The following is a 22,705-nucleotide window of genomic DNA, read 5'->3' as shown; positions in this document are numbered from 1 at the left end:
ACTCTGGATACTAACCATATCTCTAGCTGACATAACCATCAATGTACAGGTCACCACATGATGCAGATTTTATCTAATCACTCTCCTTTCCTGACGGGCTTGTATCCTAGTTGCTATTCTTTATCCAAATCTTCCTCAATTTGACATTCTAACTCAATCAAACAAACAAAAAAGCAAGCAAACAAACAAAACATAAGCTAGCATCCTGACATTGGTTCTCTTAATTTGATTTCTTCATGGCTTTTCTGAAATCAACTTGGGAGTCACATTAGCATCATAGTTGCAAAAGACATACCTTACCAACAACAAAAAATTTGGCATCCATTCATAGACAAAAGTATGTTTGTGGGAGCATATACCAAGGGATCCAGGAGGACTCTCCCTAACCTATGTTCCAGATAATAGACACATAGACCTCAGTCCCAACTGAGGACCCTGAAGTGGCTCATGAATTGGTTCCAGTTCCTCTTAGGCATGGTCAGAGAGTTCCTGGAAAGCATTGTCTTTAATAGTCATCCATAGATGAAAGAGCCTTTGTGGAAGTCCAGGTTTGCAGACATGTTTCATCACACTATTGTAGAAAAAACCACGAGTCTGAACACTTTGAAGTGGGTGGTTAGTAAAGACTGGAGGAGCTGATAGCTACTTCATATTTGAAAACAGCAATGCAAAACCTCAAGGAACATGAAAAATCAAGGTAACATGATACCACCAAAGGATCACAATCATTTTCCACTAACCAAACTCAAAGACCTGATATATGTGATTTGCATAATACAAAGAATTCAAATAGCTTTACAAGGAAACTCAGTAAATTACAGAAAGCACAAAATGACAATTCAACAAAATCAGGAAAATAATAAATGAAAAAAATGAGAAGTTTATCACAGAGAAAATTTTTAAAAAGAAGCAAATTTTGGAACTAATGAGTATTATAGATGAAAGGTGAAAAAAAATGCAGCAGAGAGCATCACCAGTAGAATGGATCGAGCAGAAGAAGAATCTGTGAGATAGAGGATGGGAACTTTGAAATTACCCATTAAGTGGAGAACCAAAAAAAAAAGGAAAAAGAAATGAAAAAGATTGAAGATATCCTATGCAACCCTAGGATACCATAACAAGAACTTTGAATTATTGGAGTTCCAGAAGAATAAAGGGAGAAGTGACAGAAAGCACATTAAAGACATATGATGGAGTATTTTCCAAATCTGAAGAGAGATTTGGATATCTAAGCTCATGAAGCTCATAGTTTCCCAAACTCTACTTCAGGAGATCCTCTTCACAATACACTATAATGAAACTGTCAAAAATCAAAGACAAAGAGAGAATCTTCAAAGCAGTCAGAGGGAAAAAAATCTTGTAACTTACAATTTACCCTTCCTAAGGTTATTAGCATATTTCCCAGCAAAAACCTTACCAGCCAGGAGGGAATGGAATGATATATTCAAAGTACTGAACTAAAATAAATGCCAACCAAGAATACTTTACCTGACAAAGCTGTCCAATGGCTAAAGCTATGGGTTGAATAAATAAGCTAATGGTTTCGATAATCACTAACATTGGAATTAGGGGGAGAGGTGTACCTTGGGGTAGGAAGTGTGCCAGGGATGCTTTGGTTTTATAACGGAAGCCAGTAATTACTGTCCCTGCTCATAGGGGGATTGCTATTCCTAGATTTATAGATAACTGTGTTGTAGGTGTGAATGAGTGGGGTAATAGTCCAAGTAGATTGGTTGAGCCGATAAATAGGATTAGTGATATTAGTATGAGGGCTCAGGTTCGTCCCTTTTGGTTGTGGATTGTTAGTATTTGTTTAGATGTTAATTGAATTAGTCATTGTTGAATAGAGATTAGTCGGTTATTAACTAGGTGGTTAGGTGATGGGAATAAAATTTCCTTCAGAAATGAAGGAAAGATAAAGACTTTTCTTTTTTTTTCTTTTTTTTTAAGACTTTTCTAGACAAATACTGCTGAAGGAGCTCATCACCACTAAGCTTGCCTTATAAGAAATGCTGAAAGAAACTTTTCAAGTTGAAATGAAAGGATACTAATAGCATAAATACATATGAAAATATGCAACCCATGGCAAAAATAAGTATACAAAGTCAGAGACTCAAATAGTGTAATGCGATGGAGTACTAACCACTTAGCTCTAGTATAAAGGTTAAAGGGCAAGAGTATTATAATTAACTATAGCTACAATAATTTGTTAATGAACAAACAGTATCAAAAGGGGTAAATTGTGACTTCAATAACATAAAAGATGAGGAAATAAAGGGTAGAGTTTTCACATGTGATTGAAATAAATTTATCAGCATAAACAGACTATTATACCTAAATTTTTTTAAGATTATTTATTTGAGGAGGCAGGAGGGGCAAAAGGAGAGGGAAAGAAAATCTTAAACAGAATCCTCTCTGAGCCTGATACGGGGCTCAATTCCACCACCCTGAGATCATGACCTGAGCTGAAACCAAGAGTCAGATGCCCAAAGAACTGCACCACCCATGTGCCCCTATACTTAAGATGTTTTATGTAAGCCCCATGGTAACCACAAAGCAAAAACCTGTGTAGTAAAATCACAAAGGATAAAGGGAAGGGAAATTAAAGCATAGCACTACAAAAAATCATCAGTTCACAAAAGAAGACAGCAAAAAGAGGAATAAAACGGCCAGGGAACTAAAAAAACAACCAGAAAACATTAAGATGACATTAGTAAAGTCCTTAGCTATCAATAATTACATGTAAGTGGATTGAATAGATTATTGACAGCTGTACATCATATATCTGTATCTTTATTTAAATCATGATAAACTGTTTAGTAGGACAGAATCCAAGCAAATATTTGAGGTGTAGGGGATCCCTGGGTGGTGCAGCGGTTTGGCGCCTGCCTTTGGCCCAGGGCGCGATCCTGGAGACCCGGGATCGAATCCCACATCGGGCTCTCGGTGCATGGAGCCTGCTTCTCCCTCTGCCTGTGTCTCTGCCTCTCTCTCTCTCTCTGTGACTATCATAAATAAATAAAAATTTAAAAAAAATATTTGAGGTGTATAGGTAGAAAACTCTGAATACTTTACCTCTGAATTACTAGTTTCTGGGTTTTTTGCAAAAAGTTTCCTATACTATGAAGTATAACAATATCATAAATCTAATCTTCCCATATTTCATCTGTTTTTCACAATTCCTCAATAATAATTAGCAAAATGTAGTCTATTTCTTATTTGTACAACTTTCTTAGCATTGGGGGATAGAAGCTGAGGGTTAGAGGATTTAAAATCATTTAGAATGGTTCGGTGCAATTGTAAAAAAAAAAAAGTTTAATTACCACTTAACTCATAAACAATTCTTCAGCATTTTCTATGGAGCAGATTGTAAAAAATAAATGAGGTTTAAAGCCTTATTTCTTACATTTTATTAAGATTGAGAAATGGAAAAACTTGCCAAACTTCACAAGACACTTTAGTAGCAAAGTCTGGAGCTCTAATTAAAACTCTGGATTTTTAGAAGCAATTCAATTCTTATGCATTGAGTCAGAAAATATAGGAATTCTATCTACTGGACTGGCTTCTGACTAATTGTTAACTGCATCAAGTTGAGGATTAAAATTTTTTTAATATGTATATAATAAGATGATCATGCCCATGAGTTTTTTATTTCTGAAAGTAGAAATGGTTTAGCAACTTTTCTGCGACCTCTCATAGTGTTAGACACATGGTGGTTTGATTTTTGAGTTGATTGTTTAAAAAAATTACTGAAAATCACCTATTAGTGACAATAATTCTTTTAAAGCCTTTATTGGTGTGAAATGAAGCAGAAGACCACCCTAATTTAATTCAGGAGGACCTGAAATTCATCCCATTCTATATTAACAAACACACACAGAAAGTTTGGAAAGATCATCCCACCATTTCTTTAACTGAAGGACTAAGCAAACTACATATCACAAGCACTTTTATTGCACATTGTCATTTTATAAAAAGACCCTCTTTGTGTTAGCTAGCCTGAATTTCAGACCTGCAATTTGGCAGGCACATAGATGAGGAAAATGCTTTTTATTGTTATTTTGTTTCTGGCATAGACCTCAGGTTTTGATAGCACTATCATATTTTAATCATCGGCAGTTGATTTCTACCAAAGCCTATCTTATCATATGATTGGAAACATTTAAGTTAAAAAAAAAAAAGAACTAGATGGGAAATTCTCATAAATTATTCATCAAAAAGATAAGAGCCTATTAAATACAATTAAGCTTTGAATTAATCTACAGAAGTTATTTTTAAAGCATCTATCCTCATCACATTTCTGATAAAACTTGATCTAGAAGTGCTTTTACTTTGAATCTGGTGGTTTCCTTTGCATTCTTTGTAAAGGCCCAATATAGGGATAGTGGTTAAGAGCACAAGTCATAATAAAATCTTTTCAATAAAATAAAGACCATAATACTGGCTCAAAGTTTACTTTATGAGAGTGCTTTAAATAAATACTCATTATGTGATAGTTATTATTATTATTGTATATGAAAAGTGAGTATTTTCTTCATAAACTCATGAAAATATTAAAGGGTTGCTAGCATACCCTACAATGTGAAATAGTTTTATTTACTTTATACACAGTTTATATCGTGCTTTGTTTTTATAGCAATATGCTACTGTTTATCCTTTTTTTCTTAATTTTGATAAATTAACCTCTTTTTCAATATAGTTTTATGGTTAATGAATAGCTTTATTCATGAATTCATGAATAAAACTTCATTAACCATAAAAACAACAGCAGTAGCATTGAAAACCATTTAAAATGCTGTGTGCAAAGTAGTGCAAGAAAGGGAGGCAGAAATTAGCATATTTAATTATTTATACACCTAAGACAATACCATTAAGAAGTCAACATTGTGAGTAATGATTTACTAATATATATATGCACCTTAATTTTTATAACCTAAAAACAATAACCAAGCTAAGAATCTCCTATACTTCATTCTTAGTTGAAAAAGAAGTGTCTGCATCAGTGATGCTAAGAATATGCTGAGGCTTTCATTTCCAATCTTTTCAACTAGAAAAATTTACAATTTTTTTTCCTAAAAAATCTGATAAATTTAAGAAATGTAAAACAAAATTTAAACTACTATAAATTCAGTAGTGCTTTTAAAATATTAAAATTGTGTTAACAAAAGACCTACATATATTTGAAAAAATAGTAGCACATATATATGAGACATATATATTTCCTCTGTAGGGAATACTTGGTGCAAATATGGATCTAGCACCTAGCCTCCACCCAAAGGTCTCCATAGGCAGGTCTCTAATTAAATTGAATGTGCACATTTTTGTTTCTTTCATGTACTCCACAAATGGGGTATACAGAGGGGAAAACTGCACAAGGTTGAGTAAAGGCATGAGAACAAAAATGATTTTAGTTTACACTCTACCATCTAGTTGGCCTCCAAGAAATTGTCAGGTCATTGTTAGCTCCTAGAAGGAGATTTAAATAGCCTGTTGTACTTATTGTTAAAGAGATTCTTTTTAAGGAGTGAAGTGGAAAAAGTCCAGAGAGATAGAGAAGACTGTCATAGAAGACTGGACAAGGTGTCAGGAAAGGAAGACAGCAATCAGAGACCAAGTCTTCAGGGGAATGTGAGGATGGCGACTAAGGATTGGTTTTGTAATAAGTAATTATGTTACAAATCCAGTCTAGCTCCAGTTGCAGACAAAAAGGGGTAAAGAAAGGTAGTAAGAATCTAATTGTTTAATATGATCTGAGTGATGAGATAAAATCAAAGTTTTAGAAGTCAACTATTGAGATATCAGACATAAAAAGCAGATCTTAACACGAATACCCCATCAGCCATGAAATCCAACAAAGCACATGTGAGGATCTGCTCCATCTGCAGAGGGATGCCATCAAACAGCTAAGCATTCAGAGTAAACCTTGGGAACACATCTAAGACACATCCACTTTAGCCTTAGGAAGTTAAGAAGACTGCTAGATTTTATATTGCATTATAAATAATGATTCAATAAATAGCTATGGAGTACTTTCAAAGAGCTATATGCTATAAATATATAGCTCATCCATTCAGTCATTACATAACTATTTATTTAGTATTCACTGCGTGCCACACACTGTTAGGAACAGGATTTCTAGGAAAGAAAGGCATGCTGTGAAAGAAAGGCAGAACTATGAAAGGAAAGGAAAGAATATGATAAAGGTAAGCCCAATATCAAAGGAAGATTTTAAATTTTTCATTGGAGATTCGAGACCCTTTGAAAGATTAGGACAAAGGAACTGAAGGTGGGGTTAGGGTAGTAGAATAGTGAGTAACCAATGGAGCAAAGCCCAAAGGAATTGTTAAGGGAGGAAAGTGTAAAACATTAAGACGGATTTGTCTTTTAAAGAATTTCTAAGCTCATAAAGGAAATAACATATATAAAACTTTTAGAAACATAAAAAATGAGAAACATTTTAACACAATAACTAGAATATATAGAACTCAAAGTTAGGATGAGTAACAAAAATGAGGTTTAGAAGATTTCACTTCATCTTCTGAGTACAGTAAAAATATTAGCCAGAATTCTAGAAGAAAGTGTAGCGCTGTTTGACTTCAATCTACTGTGAATAAGAAAACCCTCTGGATGATACAAGGAAACTTTCCATTGTTTGGACTGAGCATCAGACTAAGAGCTCTGCATCTCCAAGCCTTATAACTCCTCAGGTCAAAGTGTTAAATCTTTGTCAAGGCCTAAAATGCAACCAGAGTAAAAATCCTAGGTTAAAACATTTAGACAAGCATGGGCTATTAAACATTTTGAAGTTGAATTTAATTCACATAAACATAAGAGCAAAGGATGAAATGAGAAGTATTGATATTGATAAGAGAGCTAGAGTTGTTTTTTTTTTTAATAAATTAGCTGTGATCTTTAAGTAACAAGATATGGTGAGAGTAAGAAAGAAAGAAAATAACATCCATAAGTCAGCTGCTTTGGGGAAAAAAAACAAAAACAAAAAACAAAGAAGGACTCTCTGAAAGACCCAAGAAGTCAATGTCTGCATTGAAATCTGTTAAGGACAGAATAAGCCCAGTGCTGCTCAGATATAATGTACCCCTGATTTTAAATTGAAACCCGTGCTGTTCTATTATTCTAAAACCTTCAGGATATTCAAGGACCTTGTCAAGGACATTAACTTGGAAACAGAAACCCAGATCTTTCATTGCTAAATGCTTGGTGAAGGCTGGTATGCAAAATACCTTTCTCTGTGTTTGGGTTTTATTCTTCAGGCAGTGGGAATGTGACATGATCAAAACAGCTTAATAGAAAAGTTAAGTACAACAGTGGTCTATGGAATGAATGAAGGAAAGAGATGGGAAAACTAGGGCATAAAAAGTCGTTAAAATCCAGTTACAGTAAGTTAGGAAATAAAGATCTGTGGTGGAAGATGAACTGGGGCAAACAGGGAGGATGTTGATCTCAGTACACACTTGGATTTGAAAATCAGTGACAAAGGAGACACTAGAGAAGACAAACAGTGTAACTTATTATATGTTGAACAACTTAGAAAATTTTGTTTTGGAAAGGTTAAAGAAGGATAGAAGATAGAGGTTGGTTAGATTTTATATAAGGGCAACAAGAAGATATTCAGGTAGAAATACAGATCACTAGGCTGGGATTCAAAGGATGAATGAACCATCTAAATGGTTCTCAATTAGGGTTAATTTTGCCCCCCAAATGACATTTAGCAATGTCTGGAGACATTTTTGATTGTCACAACTAGGAAGATATTGCTATTGGAATCGATAGATCAGTGATGCTGTTAAAATATTCACAATGTGTAGAACAGCCCCCTACAACAAAGATTATGTGGCACCAAATGTTGATAGTGTCAATATTAGGAAACTCTGTTCATAAATGCCATAGTATATTAGGGGTATCTTGTCCAATCAGTGTATATAGTATATTTATGTTTAATGTAAATTTAATTCATAGAAAATTAAAATAGTATCAAACATCTATTAAGTCTTACTCTATTTCACCCCTTGTCTTCACATTACATGGTGTATTTTATCTTTTGAATGCTGTAAGGCATATATCACCTTTATCCTCATTTACAGCTTAGGAAACAATCCACTGAAAAGTTAAGATACCTGCCAAAAGCCACATAGCTAGAAAATTTGGGGGCCCAGATTGCAATCAAAAAGTCCATTTTCAGTACCACGATTCTAACCACTAAGTTGCAACATATAGTGATTATAGGTATAGTTATCCTTATGGTGGACAAGAGAGAATTATATAGAGCAAAACATTATACTCCTTTCATCTTTCTCCCCAAACCAAACCAAACCAAACCAAACCAAACCAAATCAGGCAAAACAAAAGCAAATATTAATAGCAATGTCTTTTTGAGTCACTGAGTATTCCATTATGCCATTGATATATTTGATATACTGAGCATTTTGTCCTGGAAGAAGGCCTCAGAAGAGGAGGAAAACTTGAGCTCTTATCCAAAGCAGTGGTATTGACAATCTTAGCATTTTGACATATGATATATCCAGATGTATTATATCTAATTTGTGAGTACTAAAAAAGAGCCAAACTTTCCTAATGTAATTTTTACTATGTAAATTAGAACTGAGTAAAAATTAGTACTGTAATAATATCATATTTTCTTACTTTCCACTATACTTTCTTGAGTGCTAAAGAAAGATACAAAATTAAAGCTAATGACATTGAAAATGGTACTGGATGTTCACATGTAAATGTCACTGTGATTCAGAACACTAAAATGTATTTGTTGAAAATTACCAATTTAATAGTTAGAATGAAGTCAACAAAAAAAGCATTTAATTCCTCAAGTTTGACTTTTAAATCCTCCTCTTTAAATATAAATTATATAAAGATTTCTCTTTTTATCAAACTAGATATGCAGAGTTTTAGTATGACTTACTCTCCACTTGGTCAAGATGACAAAGGTGAAACTTTTCTTTGAAGTGCAGTGGTTTCCAATTTTTTGAAACAGTGGATTTATTCCTCAAATGAATATTAAGACATAAAAATATCCAGCGGCACCTGGGTGGGGCTCAATCAGTTAAGCATCTGCCTTAGGCCCAGGTCATGACCCCAGCGTCCTAGGATTGAGCCCCAAGTCCAAGCCAGGCTCCCAGCTCATTGGGAAGCCTGCTTCCCCTTCTCTTTTTGCTGCTCCCCTGCTTGTGGGATCACTCTCTCGTGCTCACTCTGTCAAATAAATAAATAAAATCTTAAAAAAAAAAAAGAGAGAGAAGAAAGAAAGAAAAAGAAAGAATGAAAATCCACAATCTTTATCCACAATAAAGAAAGGTAGAAAAAGAAAGAGAGAAGTTCTGAAGCCAGAATGGGGAAGCTGGGATGAGACGTATTTGGGGGTCCATTTAGGACAAACTGAGAAGAGGGGATCCAAAGATCTAGCCATCGACAATATTGATCTACCCATCAAGCAGCACTTTAGGCAACTTTGGAGGTTCCATAGTACATAGTTTGAAAAGGATTATCCGATATATTTTAGGGTAATTTAGATAATAAAATTATCATAATTATCTTAAAATCTTGTAAGTATATTAAATTTGCAAGTCTGATATTCTAATTAAATTCTACCTTAAATGTGATATTATTTAATATGCATATATGCATCATTAAATGCTACATTTTATTTTATGTGTTAAACTTGCAATTTTTTTATTTGCAAGTGGTGGACAATATCGCGAGGCACTTAATTCCTGTCTCTGTTGTGGCTTATATTCATCTCTTGACCATTTCTGTCAAAAATGCAAATGTGTTTTTTACTGTAAAAAAAACTAAAGTAAATTATATTTAATAGGCTTTTAAATATAGTTCTCTGACACAACACTTAATTTAAAATGGACAATTTTACTCTTTTACTCTGTGCTTTGGGAATATTTTTGAGCAATGATGTATTTCTTTTGATTGTTCTCTTATTTTCTGATAAACAGTACTGTAATAAATTTTGATCCTGCCTTTGGTCTCGGTATTTAGTAGCTATGTATTTTTTTCTTTGATAGAAACATGCATTAATATTTATAACCATTTTCCTTTGCAGCATCTCCCAGATGGCTCTGCGCCCAGTGCACATGTTGAATTTTATCTTTTACCATATCCCAGTGAAGTTCGTAGGAGGAAAACAAAATCTGTTCCAAAATGTACTGACCCCACTTATAATGAAATTGTAAGTATGATTCATCTCTTGTCCAGTTGCTTTGTATTTTTCTTACCATTTTTCAGCTTAACAACCAAATATGGAAAATTTGCAGTAATTGGCAGCATTATTCCATAAAGGGAAGACATTTCACAAAATAGCCACTATGTGCTGATCACTGTTCTAGATTCTATGGGAACTGGAAAATACAGATTCTGCTTTTAAAGCACTTATGAACCAATTTTCAAATTGTGGCTAGCTTCCAAGCAAGAGCCCAGGATGGCTTTTTGTTTTTTGTTGTTTTTTTTTTTTTGGTTTTTGGTTTTTGGTTTTTGTTTTTTTTTTGCCTAACATCATCCCTGACTTCATCTTATTTTCCCCAACCTTATTTTCCTTTACTTGGTCTTCCTTATCTAATAACTTTATAATAGTGTATCCTGTGTATAACATAAACTTTATAAAATCTCCTTTGAAAACAAAAGAAAATAAGCAAGTACAAAGCACAAATTAAATTAATTTATATTATATTATATATAGCTCTCTAATTCATTTGTATTCCACAATTTGAATATCCAATTCCCTACTTTTTTTCTGAGGCAAACCCTACTTTTTTTGCAGATTCCATCTCCTTTCATCTCCTTTGCACCTTACTCAGATGATTATTTGTTTGCCTTTCTTAAGGCTGTCTCACCCACTGGATCCTCGGGTCAGAAATCTAAAAAAAAAAATTCCTCAACTCAACCTTTCTAAAGCATCCATATTTTCTTTCCCTATGACCCCCAGAGTTTTGCAAAAGTGACTCACAGTTCCTGCTCTCACTTCATTGCTTCCTTTTCATCCTTCAGTCCTTTGTGGTGTGGATTCTGAACTTAATTGATGCTGCTGTATTAGAGTGACATCTGTGGACTCGTAATGGCTCTCTTAACTCCCTTCCATCTCCTCTGACCACTCACTCAATTTCCTTCATTGCCATTCTTCCTTTCAAAAATATTGTTGTTTGCTGGAGCTCCACGATCTACCCTCATTTTCCTCTTGATATATACGCTCTCGAAATTACCTTATATACCTACAGATTTTCCTTTACCATCTCTATGTAGGTTGCATCTGAATTTATTCCTCAAGACCTGGCTTCTATCCTAAACTTTTGACCTGTGCTTCTGCCTCATTACGGGAGAACTCTGTTTGAATGTCTCCTAGGTACTTTTCAACCAGCCTTTCCTCCTTTGCCATCTCAAAAGATACATTCTTATGACACTGTTTTCTCTCTCACTCATTTTTCCAACCAATCCCCAAGTTTTGTCAATTTAACAGTTTGATACACGTGCAACCATCTGCTTCTTGAATCCATCACCTTCTGTCTGCCCTACCACTGCTTATCTCTTTGAAGTCCCTGTGACTTTGGCCACTATATAATAGCCTCCTCTACGCCGCTTGCATTTTTCAATTAAATCATGCACATTTCTACCTAAGATGTCTTTCAAAAGCCAGTCATATTTATTTCTCTACTATTCAAAGTTTTTTTCAAAGACTCCTCACTGTCTACTGGATAATGTACAGAATCCTAAACATGACATTAATATAGCCCTTGAAACATGATGCAGTAACTTTCCTGAGTTGTCTTTCTGAGTAATATCGTCTTCATATACTTAAAAAAATGTTTGAGATAATTGTAGATTCACACGCAGTTGGAAGCAATAATACACAGAGAATTCAAATAACCTTTAGCTACTTTCCCTCAATGGTAACATCCTGCATGACAACAGTACAATATCACACCAGGAAATTGACACTGGTACAATTCACTGACCTTAATGAGATTTCACTAGTTTTACATGTGTTCATATGTATTCTGTCCTATGCATTTTAATTATAATTCCAGTTCGTTCTATGAATTTTTATCACATGAGTAGGTTTGTATGACCATCACCACAGTCAAGGTATAGAACAATTCCATCACAAGGACTCCTGGTGCTACCTTATAACCACAGACATTTCACTCCCTCTAATGCCTACCTTCCCCTTCTCCCCATCACTGGCTACTAGTAATCTGTTCTCCATCTTTATAATTTTGTCATTGCAAATGTTATATAAATGGGAATCATACAGTTTGTAACATTTCAAGATTGGCTTTTTTCACTCACCATAATTCCATAGCCATCTATCCAAGTAGCTGCATGCATCAATAGGTTTGTTTCTTTTCACTTCTGAATAGTCGTAGTGCTATGGAAGTATAATGCTGTTCACCCATTAGAGGACATCTGGGTTATTTCTGGCTTGGGCTATTGCAAACAAAACTGTTGTGAACAGTAATGTATAATTGGTTTTGTGTAAACATAGTTGTAATTTCTGTAAGATAAATGTTTAAGATGTAATTACTGGAATATATGGTAGTGGCATATTTAGTTTTGCAAAAAATTGCCATACTCTTTTTTATACCATTTTATGCTCCCACCAGCAATGTATCTAGTTTTCTCTGAATCTTTGCCAGCATTTGTTATTATCACTATTTTTAATTTTAGTTCTTTTGATAGGTATAGAATGATACCTCATTGTGGTTTTAATTTGCATTTATTTAATAACTAATGATGCCGAACTTTTTGTCATGTACTTATATACCATCCTCTTTGGTGAAATGTCTCTTCATCTCTTTGCTCATTTACTAATTGGATAGTTTGCATTTTTGCTGCTGAGTTTTGAAAGTTCTTTGTATGTTATAGATGGTAGCCTTTGTCGGATAATTGGTTTACAAATACTTTCTACCTGCCTATAGCTTGTCTTTTCATTCTCTTCTCAAGGTCTTTCAAATTAAAAGTTTTTAATTTTCATTTTGTACAATTTATCAATTTTTCCTTTTATAGACTACAAGTCTAAGAACTCTTCACCTAGCACTAAGTCCTAAAGATTTTCTCCTGTATTTTTCTAAATGTTTTATAGTCTTGCATTTTATATTTAAGCCCATTATCCATTTTGAGTTAATTTTTGAATAATGTATGAGGTTTAAGTTGGAGTTCATTTTTTCTTACCTGTGAATGCCAATTACTTCAGCACCATTTATTGGAAAAACAATGCAACAAATGTCTTCTGTACCTTTGTCAAAAATAAGTCAGGAATATTTGTGTGCTCATGACCTTTTATTTCCTCATATCTAATCATGTTTTCAAGTCACATAAGACACCTTGTCATTCCCTGAATAGTCCTTCTGACCTCTGTGATGGAGCTCATTCCCTTTACCATTTCCACTCTTCTCTGCCAACTTTGAAGCTCACCTCAAATGTGGACTCTGAACCACTCTCTCCTCCTAGACTCTTATACCACATTTAACATCTTTTACTTAGTCTTACAGGCTTTTTCTTCCAGTATATTGTAAATTTCTTGAGGATGAGGAAAATACCTTATCTTCTCAGTATCTTTAATACTTAGTTGTTTCCAAATAAATTTGTGGAAATAAATATTTGCTGTAGTTTTGTGATACTTTATATGCATGTAAAAAATGTAAAACTATATATATATTTAAAAGTTAGTAAGGAAAGATCTTTTGATATTTTATTTGTCATGGTGTCAATAGCTAGAGATATATCCTCCCAACAGTATATCATTAGTTTCTGAGTACAAGATCCCCTACATCAACATCAAGAAATTTTTCCAAACCTAATGCTATGCTTCAACATTTCTAATCTCAGGAGGGATGTAATGACAAAAAGCCACTTAACAATTCAGGAGTTTAAATGAACTTATGTTTTATTTCAAGCTATCTGTATTATTTTAAAAATAGTAAATATACATGCATGAAGATTATAATGCTTGTTGTTTCCATAAATTTTCTGATGGCTTGTAATAATTCTGACTCCTCCCACATTCATGGCCCATTGATCAGAAATCACTGTAATAGTTTCTTCATCAGCCAACACTTGTAGCTTGGACACACACTGTTTATACTTTTAAAACTGTTTTAAAAACAAGAGTCCATCATCCATGTCTACTACACTCCAATTTATACATAACCTAAATAAGCTGAAATGTGAATTAATATGTAGATAAGTGACTATTTTTAATAGTAATAATCACCATATAAACAAGTTTGTTGGGGAAGCTGGTTGAATTTAGAAAGCCATGAGATTAAAAAAGACGATATTTTATTTTTTCCCCACTATGTTCTGTATCAATACAAGAATCTTTATAAGAAATGCAAATAAAGAAGTAGACTGGTTTTACTTTCTCTCACCCTCTGTGATACAGGCCTCTCTCTGTGCCAAACCCTTTAATTATTTCAGTGTACCCTTAGCAACCATGTATATGTGTTTTTTAGGAAACCCACTAAGTTATCACATGGCATCCACCTTTTTTTTTAAGACTCCATTTATCTATTCATGAGACACACACACACACACACACACACACACACAGAGAGGGAGAGAGAGAGAGAGAGAGGCAGAGATGTAGGCAGAGGGAGAAGCAGGCTCCATGAAGGGAGCCCCACGTGGGACTCGATCCCAGGTCTCCAGGATCACACCCCGGGCTGAAGGCGGCGCTAAACTGTTGAGCCACCTGGGCTGCCCAGCATCCACCTTTTTAACTTCTCCCCTGCTTTGCTTCCTGAGCACTGCTACATCAACCTCTCAGTATGACTGGGATTTCTCAAACTGCCAAAGCTGTGCAATGTTCTGGGAAGTAGGAGAGAATGACCTCACTCTCCTTTTTATATAAATCTCTTAAAGGAATACAAAGGGCATATTACACTGCATCACCAATGTCCTACAAAGCTTTTCATGAAAATAATTCTTTCCATTTTTATTCAGAGCTCTCTCTCTCTCTCTCTCTCTCTCTCTCTCCCCCTAATATCCAGATTGAGAAAGGCTGAGTCAGGGATACTGCCAAGAGTCCCTCTCATATCCACCCTTCAGATACTAAACTTTCTTGCTACAAGATTTAGCTTGTCTACTTGACACTTCCCAGAGTGATTCCCAACAGACTTTGTTAGCAGTCTCCCTGAAAACCTCTATCATATACAAATCCATGTTGTGGACATGACTGGGCTGAAGGTAGGGTGGAGCTGACCCTTGGAATGCTCACAAAACTGTCCTACTGCTTTTAAGAAGCAGAGCTGGGATTCTAGCTCCAATGCCATTGCTTTTTCCACTCTGTTGCCTTTGGCATCTGGTTAAAAACTATCTTTTTTTTTTTCAGTTACTCTTTAGAAATACAGATTATATTGTTATAGTCAATGTATTTTATACATTGTGTTCCTTTCTTACTGTTCTATTATAAAATATAAAGGAAAAAATTAAAAAGGACATTAGAATAGGAACATTCTATGTATTTTACATTCCTTAAAATGTCTTGCAGAATGTTCATGATTATTTAGGATAGCACTATGTATATGGTATACTCAGTACGTCATAGCCATTGTTATCTGTATCATCCTCTCATTTTGATATTCAAAACATGATGAAAATTATATTTGTAAAAAAAAAAAAGACATTGAGCCGTGATGTCAAACATTTCAACCAGGGTTAAGCAACTAGTTTTCTTTCTTTTTTCTTTTTTTTTTTCCTTAAAGGATTTATTTATTTATTCATGATAGACATAGAGAGAGAGAGAGAGAGAGAGAGAGAGAGGCAGAGACACAGGCAGAGGGAGAAGCAGGCTCCATGCCAGGAGCCGGACGCGGAACTTGATCCCGGGACCCGAGGATCACGCCCTGGGCTGAAGGCAGGCCCCAAACCGCTGAGCCACCCAGGGATCCCCTTTTCTTTTTTTTTTAAATTGGAGTTCAGTTTGCCAACATATAGCATAACACCCAGTGCTCATCCTGCCAAGTGCCCCCCTCAGCAACTAGTTTTCAAATCCAGAACTGCCAGATTCCAAAACTCATATTGACCCCACTAAGTTATGCTGCTGCCCCTCCTTCTCTTCACCCACAGAGTTCTCCCGTTCTCACTTGTTTTGAACTCTCCTTCCCATTATCCTGCCTCCTCACTCCCCTTCCCACCAGCAGTAGGCACATTCCAGTTTCCATGTTATTAGCCTTCCACTGAAGTCACTCTAAATACACTAAATACACTCTAGAATTATTTACTATACCCTCATGTCAAATAGCATGCAATGAGTGCTTATATCCAAGTTAACAGATGTTAAGTACCCTAAAGTTTTTTCTGTTTGATGTAATAATTTCAAACCTACGAGTTCAGTATTTATCAGAAGGCAATGAACTTGGTGCATGTCTATGGGTAAAAAGTATTATAAAGTGAAATTCAAAGAGCTGTGCATTTTGGTTCTATTTATGTGACAACAGAATACATATTAAAGCCTTTGGTGAAAAAGTCTCAAAGAATATAATCATTTGTGTTCCTCTTTTAGCATTACCCACTAATTATTCATTGCACAATAAGAAAAGAGTGCTTTTTTTCTTTTTTACTTATTTTTAGAAAATTGTTTAAATTCTAGTTAACATACAATGTGGGATTAGTTTCAGGTGTACAATATAGTGAGTCAACACTTCTATACATCACTCAGTGCTCATCACAAGTAAGAGTGCTAACTTTTTTAAACAATGTTATGGATGCAGTAAAGCAATTAAAATATATATCATCTATTATGTGCAATGATTACCTGTCTATAACACTTCAGTTACTTTTTATAAAATAATTTTTGCATAACAAAGCACAGGGAAAGAAATCTATAAGGTAATATAACTTCTGGAGTTCAAATGTTTGTATTTTAACCAAAAGGCAATTAATTCTTAAAGTCATTTCTTGAGAATTTCAGCTTGCTAAAAACCAAAGAGATTCAATTCTGTCTGGAACTGTTTTCTCCAGACAACTAATCCAAAATACCAAGAAACAGCTGTTCTTTGTGTATTTGATGGATCTTTTTCAGCTATAATTTATTAGCGTTCAATATGTACCAGGCTTTGCAGTAAGACTTACATTCATTATCTCGCTTATTCTTCCCCACAGTGCTAAAAGGCAAATATTATTATCACCATTATGCAAATGAGAAAACATATAGTTAACAATAGAATCATATAAATATAAATTATTATGTGTCAGAGAAATATATATCTTTTGATCTTACTTATATGATTCACAGAGTTCTTAAGCCAGACTTTCACAAAATCCTAATGCTTAGAGTTATTCCATTTTTCTCCTTCACATACAGTAACACTTTGAGGACCCCTTCATCTATTTACTCTGTAAAATAAATGAGTTTGTCTGCTGAAAGTGTGTGTGAAGGAAAATGGAGGGTATTTTAGATAGTTCAAAATAGCCACTGTACAGAAAAGGAAAAGGAACCTACTCTGAAGTCTTGGAAAGATAAGAGTCCAGGAGGAGGAGATTCCTGGGTGGCTCAGCGGTTTAGCGCCTGCCTTCTGCCCGGGGAGTGATTCTGGAGTCACAGGATCGAGTCCCGTGTCGGGCTCCCTGCATGGAGCCTGTTTCTCTCTCTGCCTGTGTCTCTGCCTCTGTGTGTGTGTGTGTGTGTGTGTGTGTGTGTGTGTGTGTGTGTGTGTCTCATGAGTGAATAAATAAAATCTAAAAAAAAAAAAAAAGAGTCCAGGAAGAGATGTGACTCAGAGTCCATACTGAGAATCCTGTTGCTGTTAAAGAAGATGAATTAAAGTGGTAGGGCTTTGAGATTTTTAAGGCAGCCCTTAAAATCTTCTACTATCCCAGAGGAACTCAATAAATAAAATGGAATAATTTGAATCAGTATTCCTAAGAAACTGAAAAGATCCTGAAAAGATCATCTTCTGTCTGGAATGAGAGTAGGATGTTAGAAGAGGAGGTAGCCAGGAGCTGTCACATGAAGCAGGATAGATTGCATTCACATGGCATATAGCATCTCATGTCTCTTGATTGAATTGTTATTTACTTGATAAGTAAATCATTGTTCAGAGGAGCTATCAGACTGATTTTGAATGGAATTTCACCGATAACTTTGTGTGTTCATAAATACCAGACAGATGCAATGCAATGGACCAGAAACCATATCCTATACACTAAGGAGCCTCCCAACTGACTCAAAGGGCTTCCCTCTCAAGTTTTTCCTCTGCTTCTTTTTTACATATATAGAGAACTCTTCTTTCTGTCTTGTAGGTTGGCTATAAAAAGCAAGCAAGTTTGTAGCCGCATATGAAACTCCTTTCTAAATGTGTTCTAAGTAGTTTCCCTGGCAACCATGTTGGATTTATACACAGCTCTCCCCTCCCTTCATAATGGGTAACTAATTTCTTGATAGTACTACACTTTTGAAGTTTCTTTACTACTGTAGGCACCCAGTGGTAATGCCCATGACTTACTTCCTGGATATTATAAAACACAGTTGAACAGATCCCTTTTTAGAAACTAGTTACTTACATGCCTAGCAAGTGAAAAAGAGCAAGACACAAAACTCTACATATAGCAAAATTACAGCTCAGATTCTTAAAAAGTAATTATATATGTAAAACAAAAAGAACACTGAAATGTTAACTATAATTATCTCCCAGGGGTGGAAATACAGATTTTCCTTTCTTTTTTTTCATATTTAATAAGCATGTGTTTTTATAATTAAAAATTAAACCATTTTAAATAAAGTAAGCACAGAATGAATTCTTCAGATGTAGATGGAAATATTGTTATACTGCACTGAATTAGCATAAGGAAATCTACTCTCCTCATTAGCCTTCAACAAAAAGAGATAGTGTTCAAGGTCCCATGGTGCACAATAAATTCAAGGACAGTTAAAAGGCGATGGGTATTTAAATTTCTTCCTAGAGAATAATTCACAGTCATATTAAATGTGGGATGGATGATTATTAATGGAATCAGAATAAATTCTAAGCTTCTTAGAGAAATATTCTGTGATCAAACTCCATTATGTTAGCAGAAACTTTAGCTTTCCAGAATTAGAGTTAGAAATGAAAGATTCTATATTAACCAATCTATTCCAAGCTAAATGATATTAACAGCTAAATATTTTTATTAAAAAAGTATTTTTAAATGTGCATTTAAGTATATCTGATTTATATTTTCATTATTCTATCCTTTTTTAGGTGGTGTATAATGAAGTCACAGAGCTCCGAGGACATGTCTTAATGCTTATCGTGAAGAGCAAAACTGTATTTGTGGGAGCAATTAACATCCAACTTTATAGTGTCCCTCTCAATGAAGAAAAATGGTACCCACTAGGAAACTGTATAATTTGACCATTTCTATCAACCAATGCATTATTCAATAGCTACTTATATCTTTTTCCATTCCTGGGCCTCTCTATCACAAGAGCAGGACATTTTTGTTGTCAAAGATAGCTTAGTGTACCAAGGACACAACATAAAGATATAAAAACTAGTCTTTATAGTTATATATTCTCCACTTGTGTTTAATTCTTTGCTTAGAATCTTATCTTCTTAATAAAATGTCAATTTATTGTGTAAAATTCAATATATAAAATAATACCAGAACATTTCTTTTTAATTTATCTTTTAAATCAAATATGTGTTCATATTTTTTAATTGTGTACCTACAGTTAAAGGCAACACTATTACTGTAGTTTCTGATACAGTAATAAATAAGACTCATCAATTAATTCAAGACCTAGCTATATCTCTAACAAATTTTTAAGCTTGAATTAAATATATATACCTACATTCTGACTTATAATCCTATTTATTGAGGAAATTAATAAGCCCAGGTTTTCTATCAGAAAAACAAAGGATAAATGCCTGAAATTCTTAAATCCAATTTTTGGAAGAAACTTCTTTGTAGTTTCTTTTCAATGTCAATCAATTAATCATCACTAGATTTCACCCTACTATAGGCATGATCACATTTTAAATTTCATTACCCCTTAACTCCAAAATGTCAAACTCTGAAACTTTCCCCTCTGATCAAATCCTCTTCTCTTTGCACATCAAGAATTTCCCTTAATTCTGAAGCTACTTCCATATCCATCATGACCTGAGTAGACAATACTTCAGATTTCCACCTGAAAAATAAGTACAATTCACAGCATTATGCCACATTCTTTAAGAGAATCAAATAGGAGTTCTCTTTTAGTGTGTGCCATTTAAGTGACTAAAAAAAAAAAAAAGTTTAACTTTTGCTTTTTTTAATGCTTCACTGTGAATAAATTAAAAAGTAACTTAAGCTCTTATATATGATCATCTACATAACCATATAACATGTAAAGGACTCTAAATCTATACATTGAAAATATTTGAGTACCAGCCTACAAGAGGCAGAAAGGCAGAGAGACAACTGCACTGAAAGGAAAAGTGATTCAGACACAACAGCAGGGCATAAGCAACACACACAGGATACTCTACTGAAGTGCCAGGTTCTGGTGAACAGGGGACACTGCACTGCAAGGCACTTCAGGACCTCTTCACCATGAAGTCACTACTTTCAAAAGCAGGAGATATTGCTGACTTTCTTAAAGTAGAGAAACAGAGATGTGGGCAAAATGAGGAGACCGAGAAATTTATCCAAAGTGTAAAGGATAATACAAGCCATAGCCAGACCTAAGCAAAAACAGATAGAAATAATGGCTGATAGAGAATTAAAAGCAATGATTAAAAGGATATGCACTGAACCTGAGAAAAGAATGGAAGAAATGAGTGAGACTCTTAACACAGAGATAAGGAATAACATAGTAGAGATAAAGGGCTCAATAAAACGAAATGAGAAATGCACCTGATGGAATGAACAGCAGGAGGGAAGAAGCAAAGTAACAAATTAGTGCCTGGAAGACAGAAATGAAAAGCAATGAAGCTGAACAAAAAAGAGAAAACAGAATTATGCAAAATGAGAATAAGCTTAGGGATCACAGTGACTCCATCAAATGTAATAATATTCATATTATAGGAATCTCAGAAGAAGAGAGAGAAAAGGGAGCAGAAATTTTATTTGAATAAATAATAGTTTAAAATTTCCCAAACCTGGAGAAGGAAACAGATATCCAGACCATGGAGGCACAGAGAACACCCATCAAAATCAATAAAAGCAGACCAAGACATAGTTGTAATTAAATTGGCAAAATAAAAAAATAATAATAAAATAAATAAATAAAAAGAAAAAATAAATAGGCAAATTGTAGTAACCAAGAAAAGATTTTGAAAGCAGCAGGACAAAAGAAGACAGTAACTTACAAGGGAAAATCCCTAAAGCTAGTAGGAGATTTTTCCACAGAAACTGCAAGCCAAAAGAGAGGGGCATGATATATTCAAAGTGCTGAATGGGAAAATTTTGCAGCCAAGAATATTCTACCAGCAAGGCCAATATTCAGAATAGAAGAAGAGATAAAGAATTTCCCTCAACAAACAAAACCAAAAGGGTTCATGAACACTAAACGACCTGGCAAGAAATATTAAAGGGGACTCTGAGTGAAAGGGAGAGGCCAAAAGGGGCAGTATAAAGGTAGGAAACACAAAAGCAGTAAAAATGAATATTTCTGCAAAAAATCAGTCAACTCACAAAATAAAAGGATATAAAATACATACCTAAAACAGGAAGGAAAGGAGTAAAGAATGGGTTCAAACTTAAACACCATCAATTTAATATAGACTATATTATCCAAAAGAGATTATATACAAACATAATGGTAACCATAAATCAAAACTAATAAGTATGCAAAGGATAAAGAGAAAGAAATCCAAATATATCACTAAAGAAAATCAGCAAACCATGAAAGAGGAAAGACAGGAAAGGATCAGAGAAAATATCCAGAAACAACCAGAAAACAAATAATAAAATGACAATAAATATATCTATCAATAATTACTTTGAATGTAAATGAACTAAATACTCCAATCAAAAGACATAGGTGAAAAAAAAAAAAAACATAGGTGACAGAATGGATTAAAAAAAAGAAAGATCCCCCTACGTGTGGCTTACAAGAGATTCATTTTAGATCTAAAGATACTTGCATTTGAAATTAAGGGGATGGTGAAACATTTATCATGCAAATGAAGATCAAAAGAAAGGCAGAGTACCAATGCTTATATCAGACAAAATAGACTTTAAAACAAAGATTGTAACAAAAGACAAAGCAGTACTTTATAGAATGATAGAGCAGACAATCCAACAAGAATATGTAATCATTGTAAATACTTATGCAACCAGTATAGAAGCACCCAAATATATAAAACAATTAATAACAAACACAAAGGAACTAATCAATAATAATATAATAATAGGAGAGGATTTTAACATCTCCCATCAATGGATAGATCGTCTAAACAGAAAATCAGCAAGGAAACAATGGCTTTGAATGACACATGGGAACAGATAGATTTAACAGATATATACAGAACGTTCCATTCTCAAACAGCAGACCACACATTCTTTGCAAGTTCACATGGAACTTTCTCCAGAAGAGATCACATATTAGCCCAAAAAACAAGCTTCAACAAATTCAAGAATATTGAAGTCATACTATGCATCTTTTCTGACCACAAAACTATGAAACTACAAGTCAACCACAAGAAAAAAATCTTGAAAAACCACAAACACTTGGAGATTAAGTAAAACCCTATTAACAATCAAT

At 34.3% G+C, this 22,705-nt stretch overlaps 1 protein-coding gene across 5 annotated transcripts in view; it reads left to right on the top strand.

The window, feature by feature from the left end:
• PIK3C2G (phosphatidylinositol-4-phosphate 3-kinase catalytic subunit type 2 gamma) overlaps window positions 1-19,752 on the top strand; it is a 364,684-nt gene extending 344,932 nt beyond the window's left edge. For all 5 annotated transcript variants that reach the window (XM_072765938.1, XM_072765941.1, XM_072765940.1 and 2 more), the window contains 2 exons: window positions 10,085-10,210; window positions 19,215-19,752. In XM_072765938.1, the coding sequence (XP_072622039.1) occupies window positions 10,085-10,210; window positions 19,215-19,367 (279 nt within the window). In that variant the 3' untranslated portion in view covers window positions 19,368-19,752. The remainder of the gene's footprint in view (window positions 1-10,084; window positions 10,211-19,214) is intronic.
• The last annotated feature ends 2,953 nt before the right edge of the window (window positions 19,753-22,705 follow it).

The sequence above is a fragment of the Vulpes vulpes genome, chromosome 8 (assembly GCF_048418805.1).
Source record: "Vulpes vulpes isolate BD-2025 chromosome 8, VulVul3, whole genome shotgun sequence".
Classification (NCBI taxonomy): domain Eukaryota; kingdom Metazoa; phylum Chordata; class Mammalia; order Carnivora; family Canidae; genus Vulpes; species Vulpes vulpes.
This window is presented reverse-complemented; position numbering and strand designations above follow the sequence as displayed.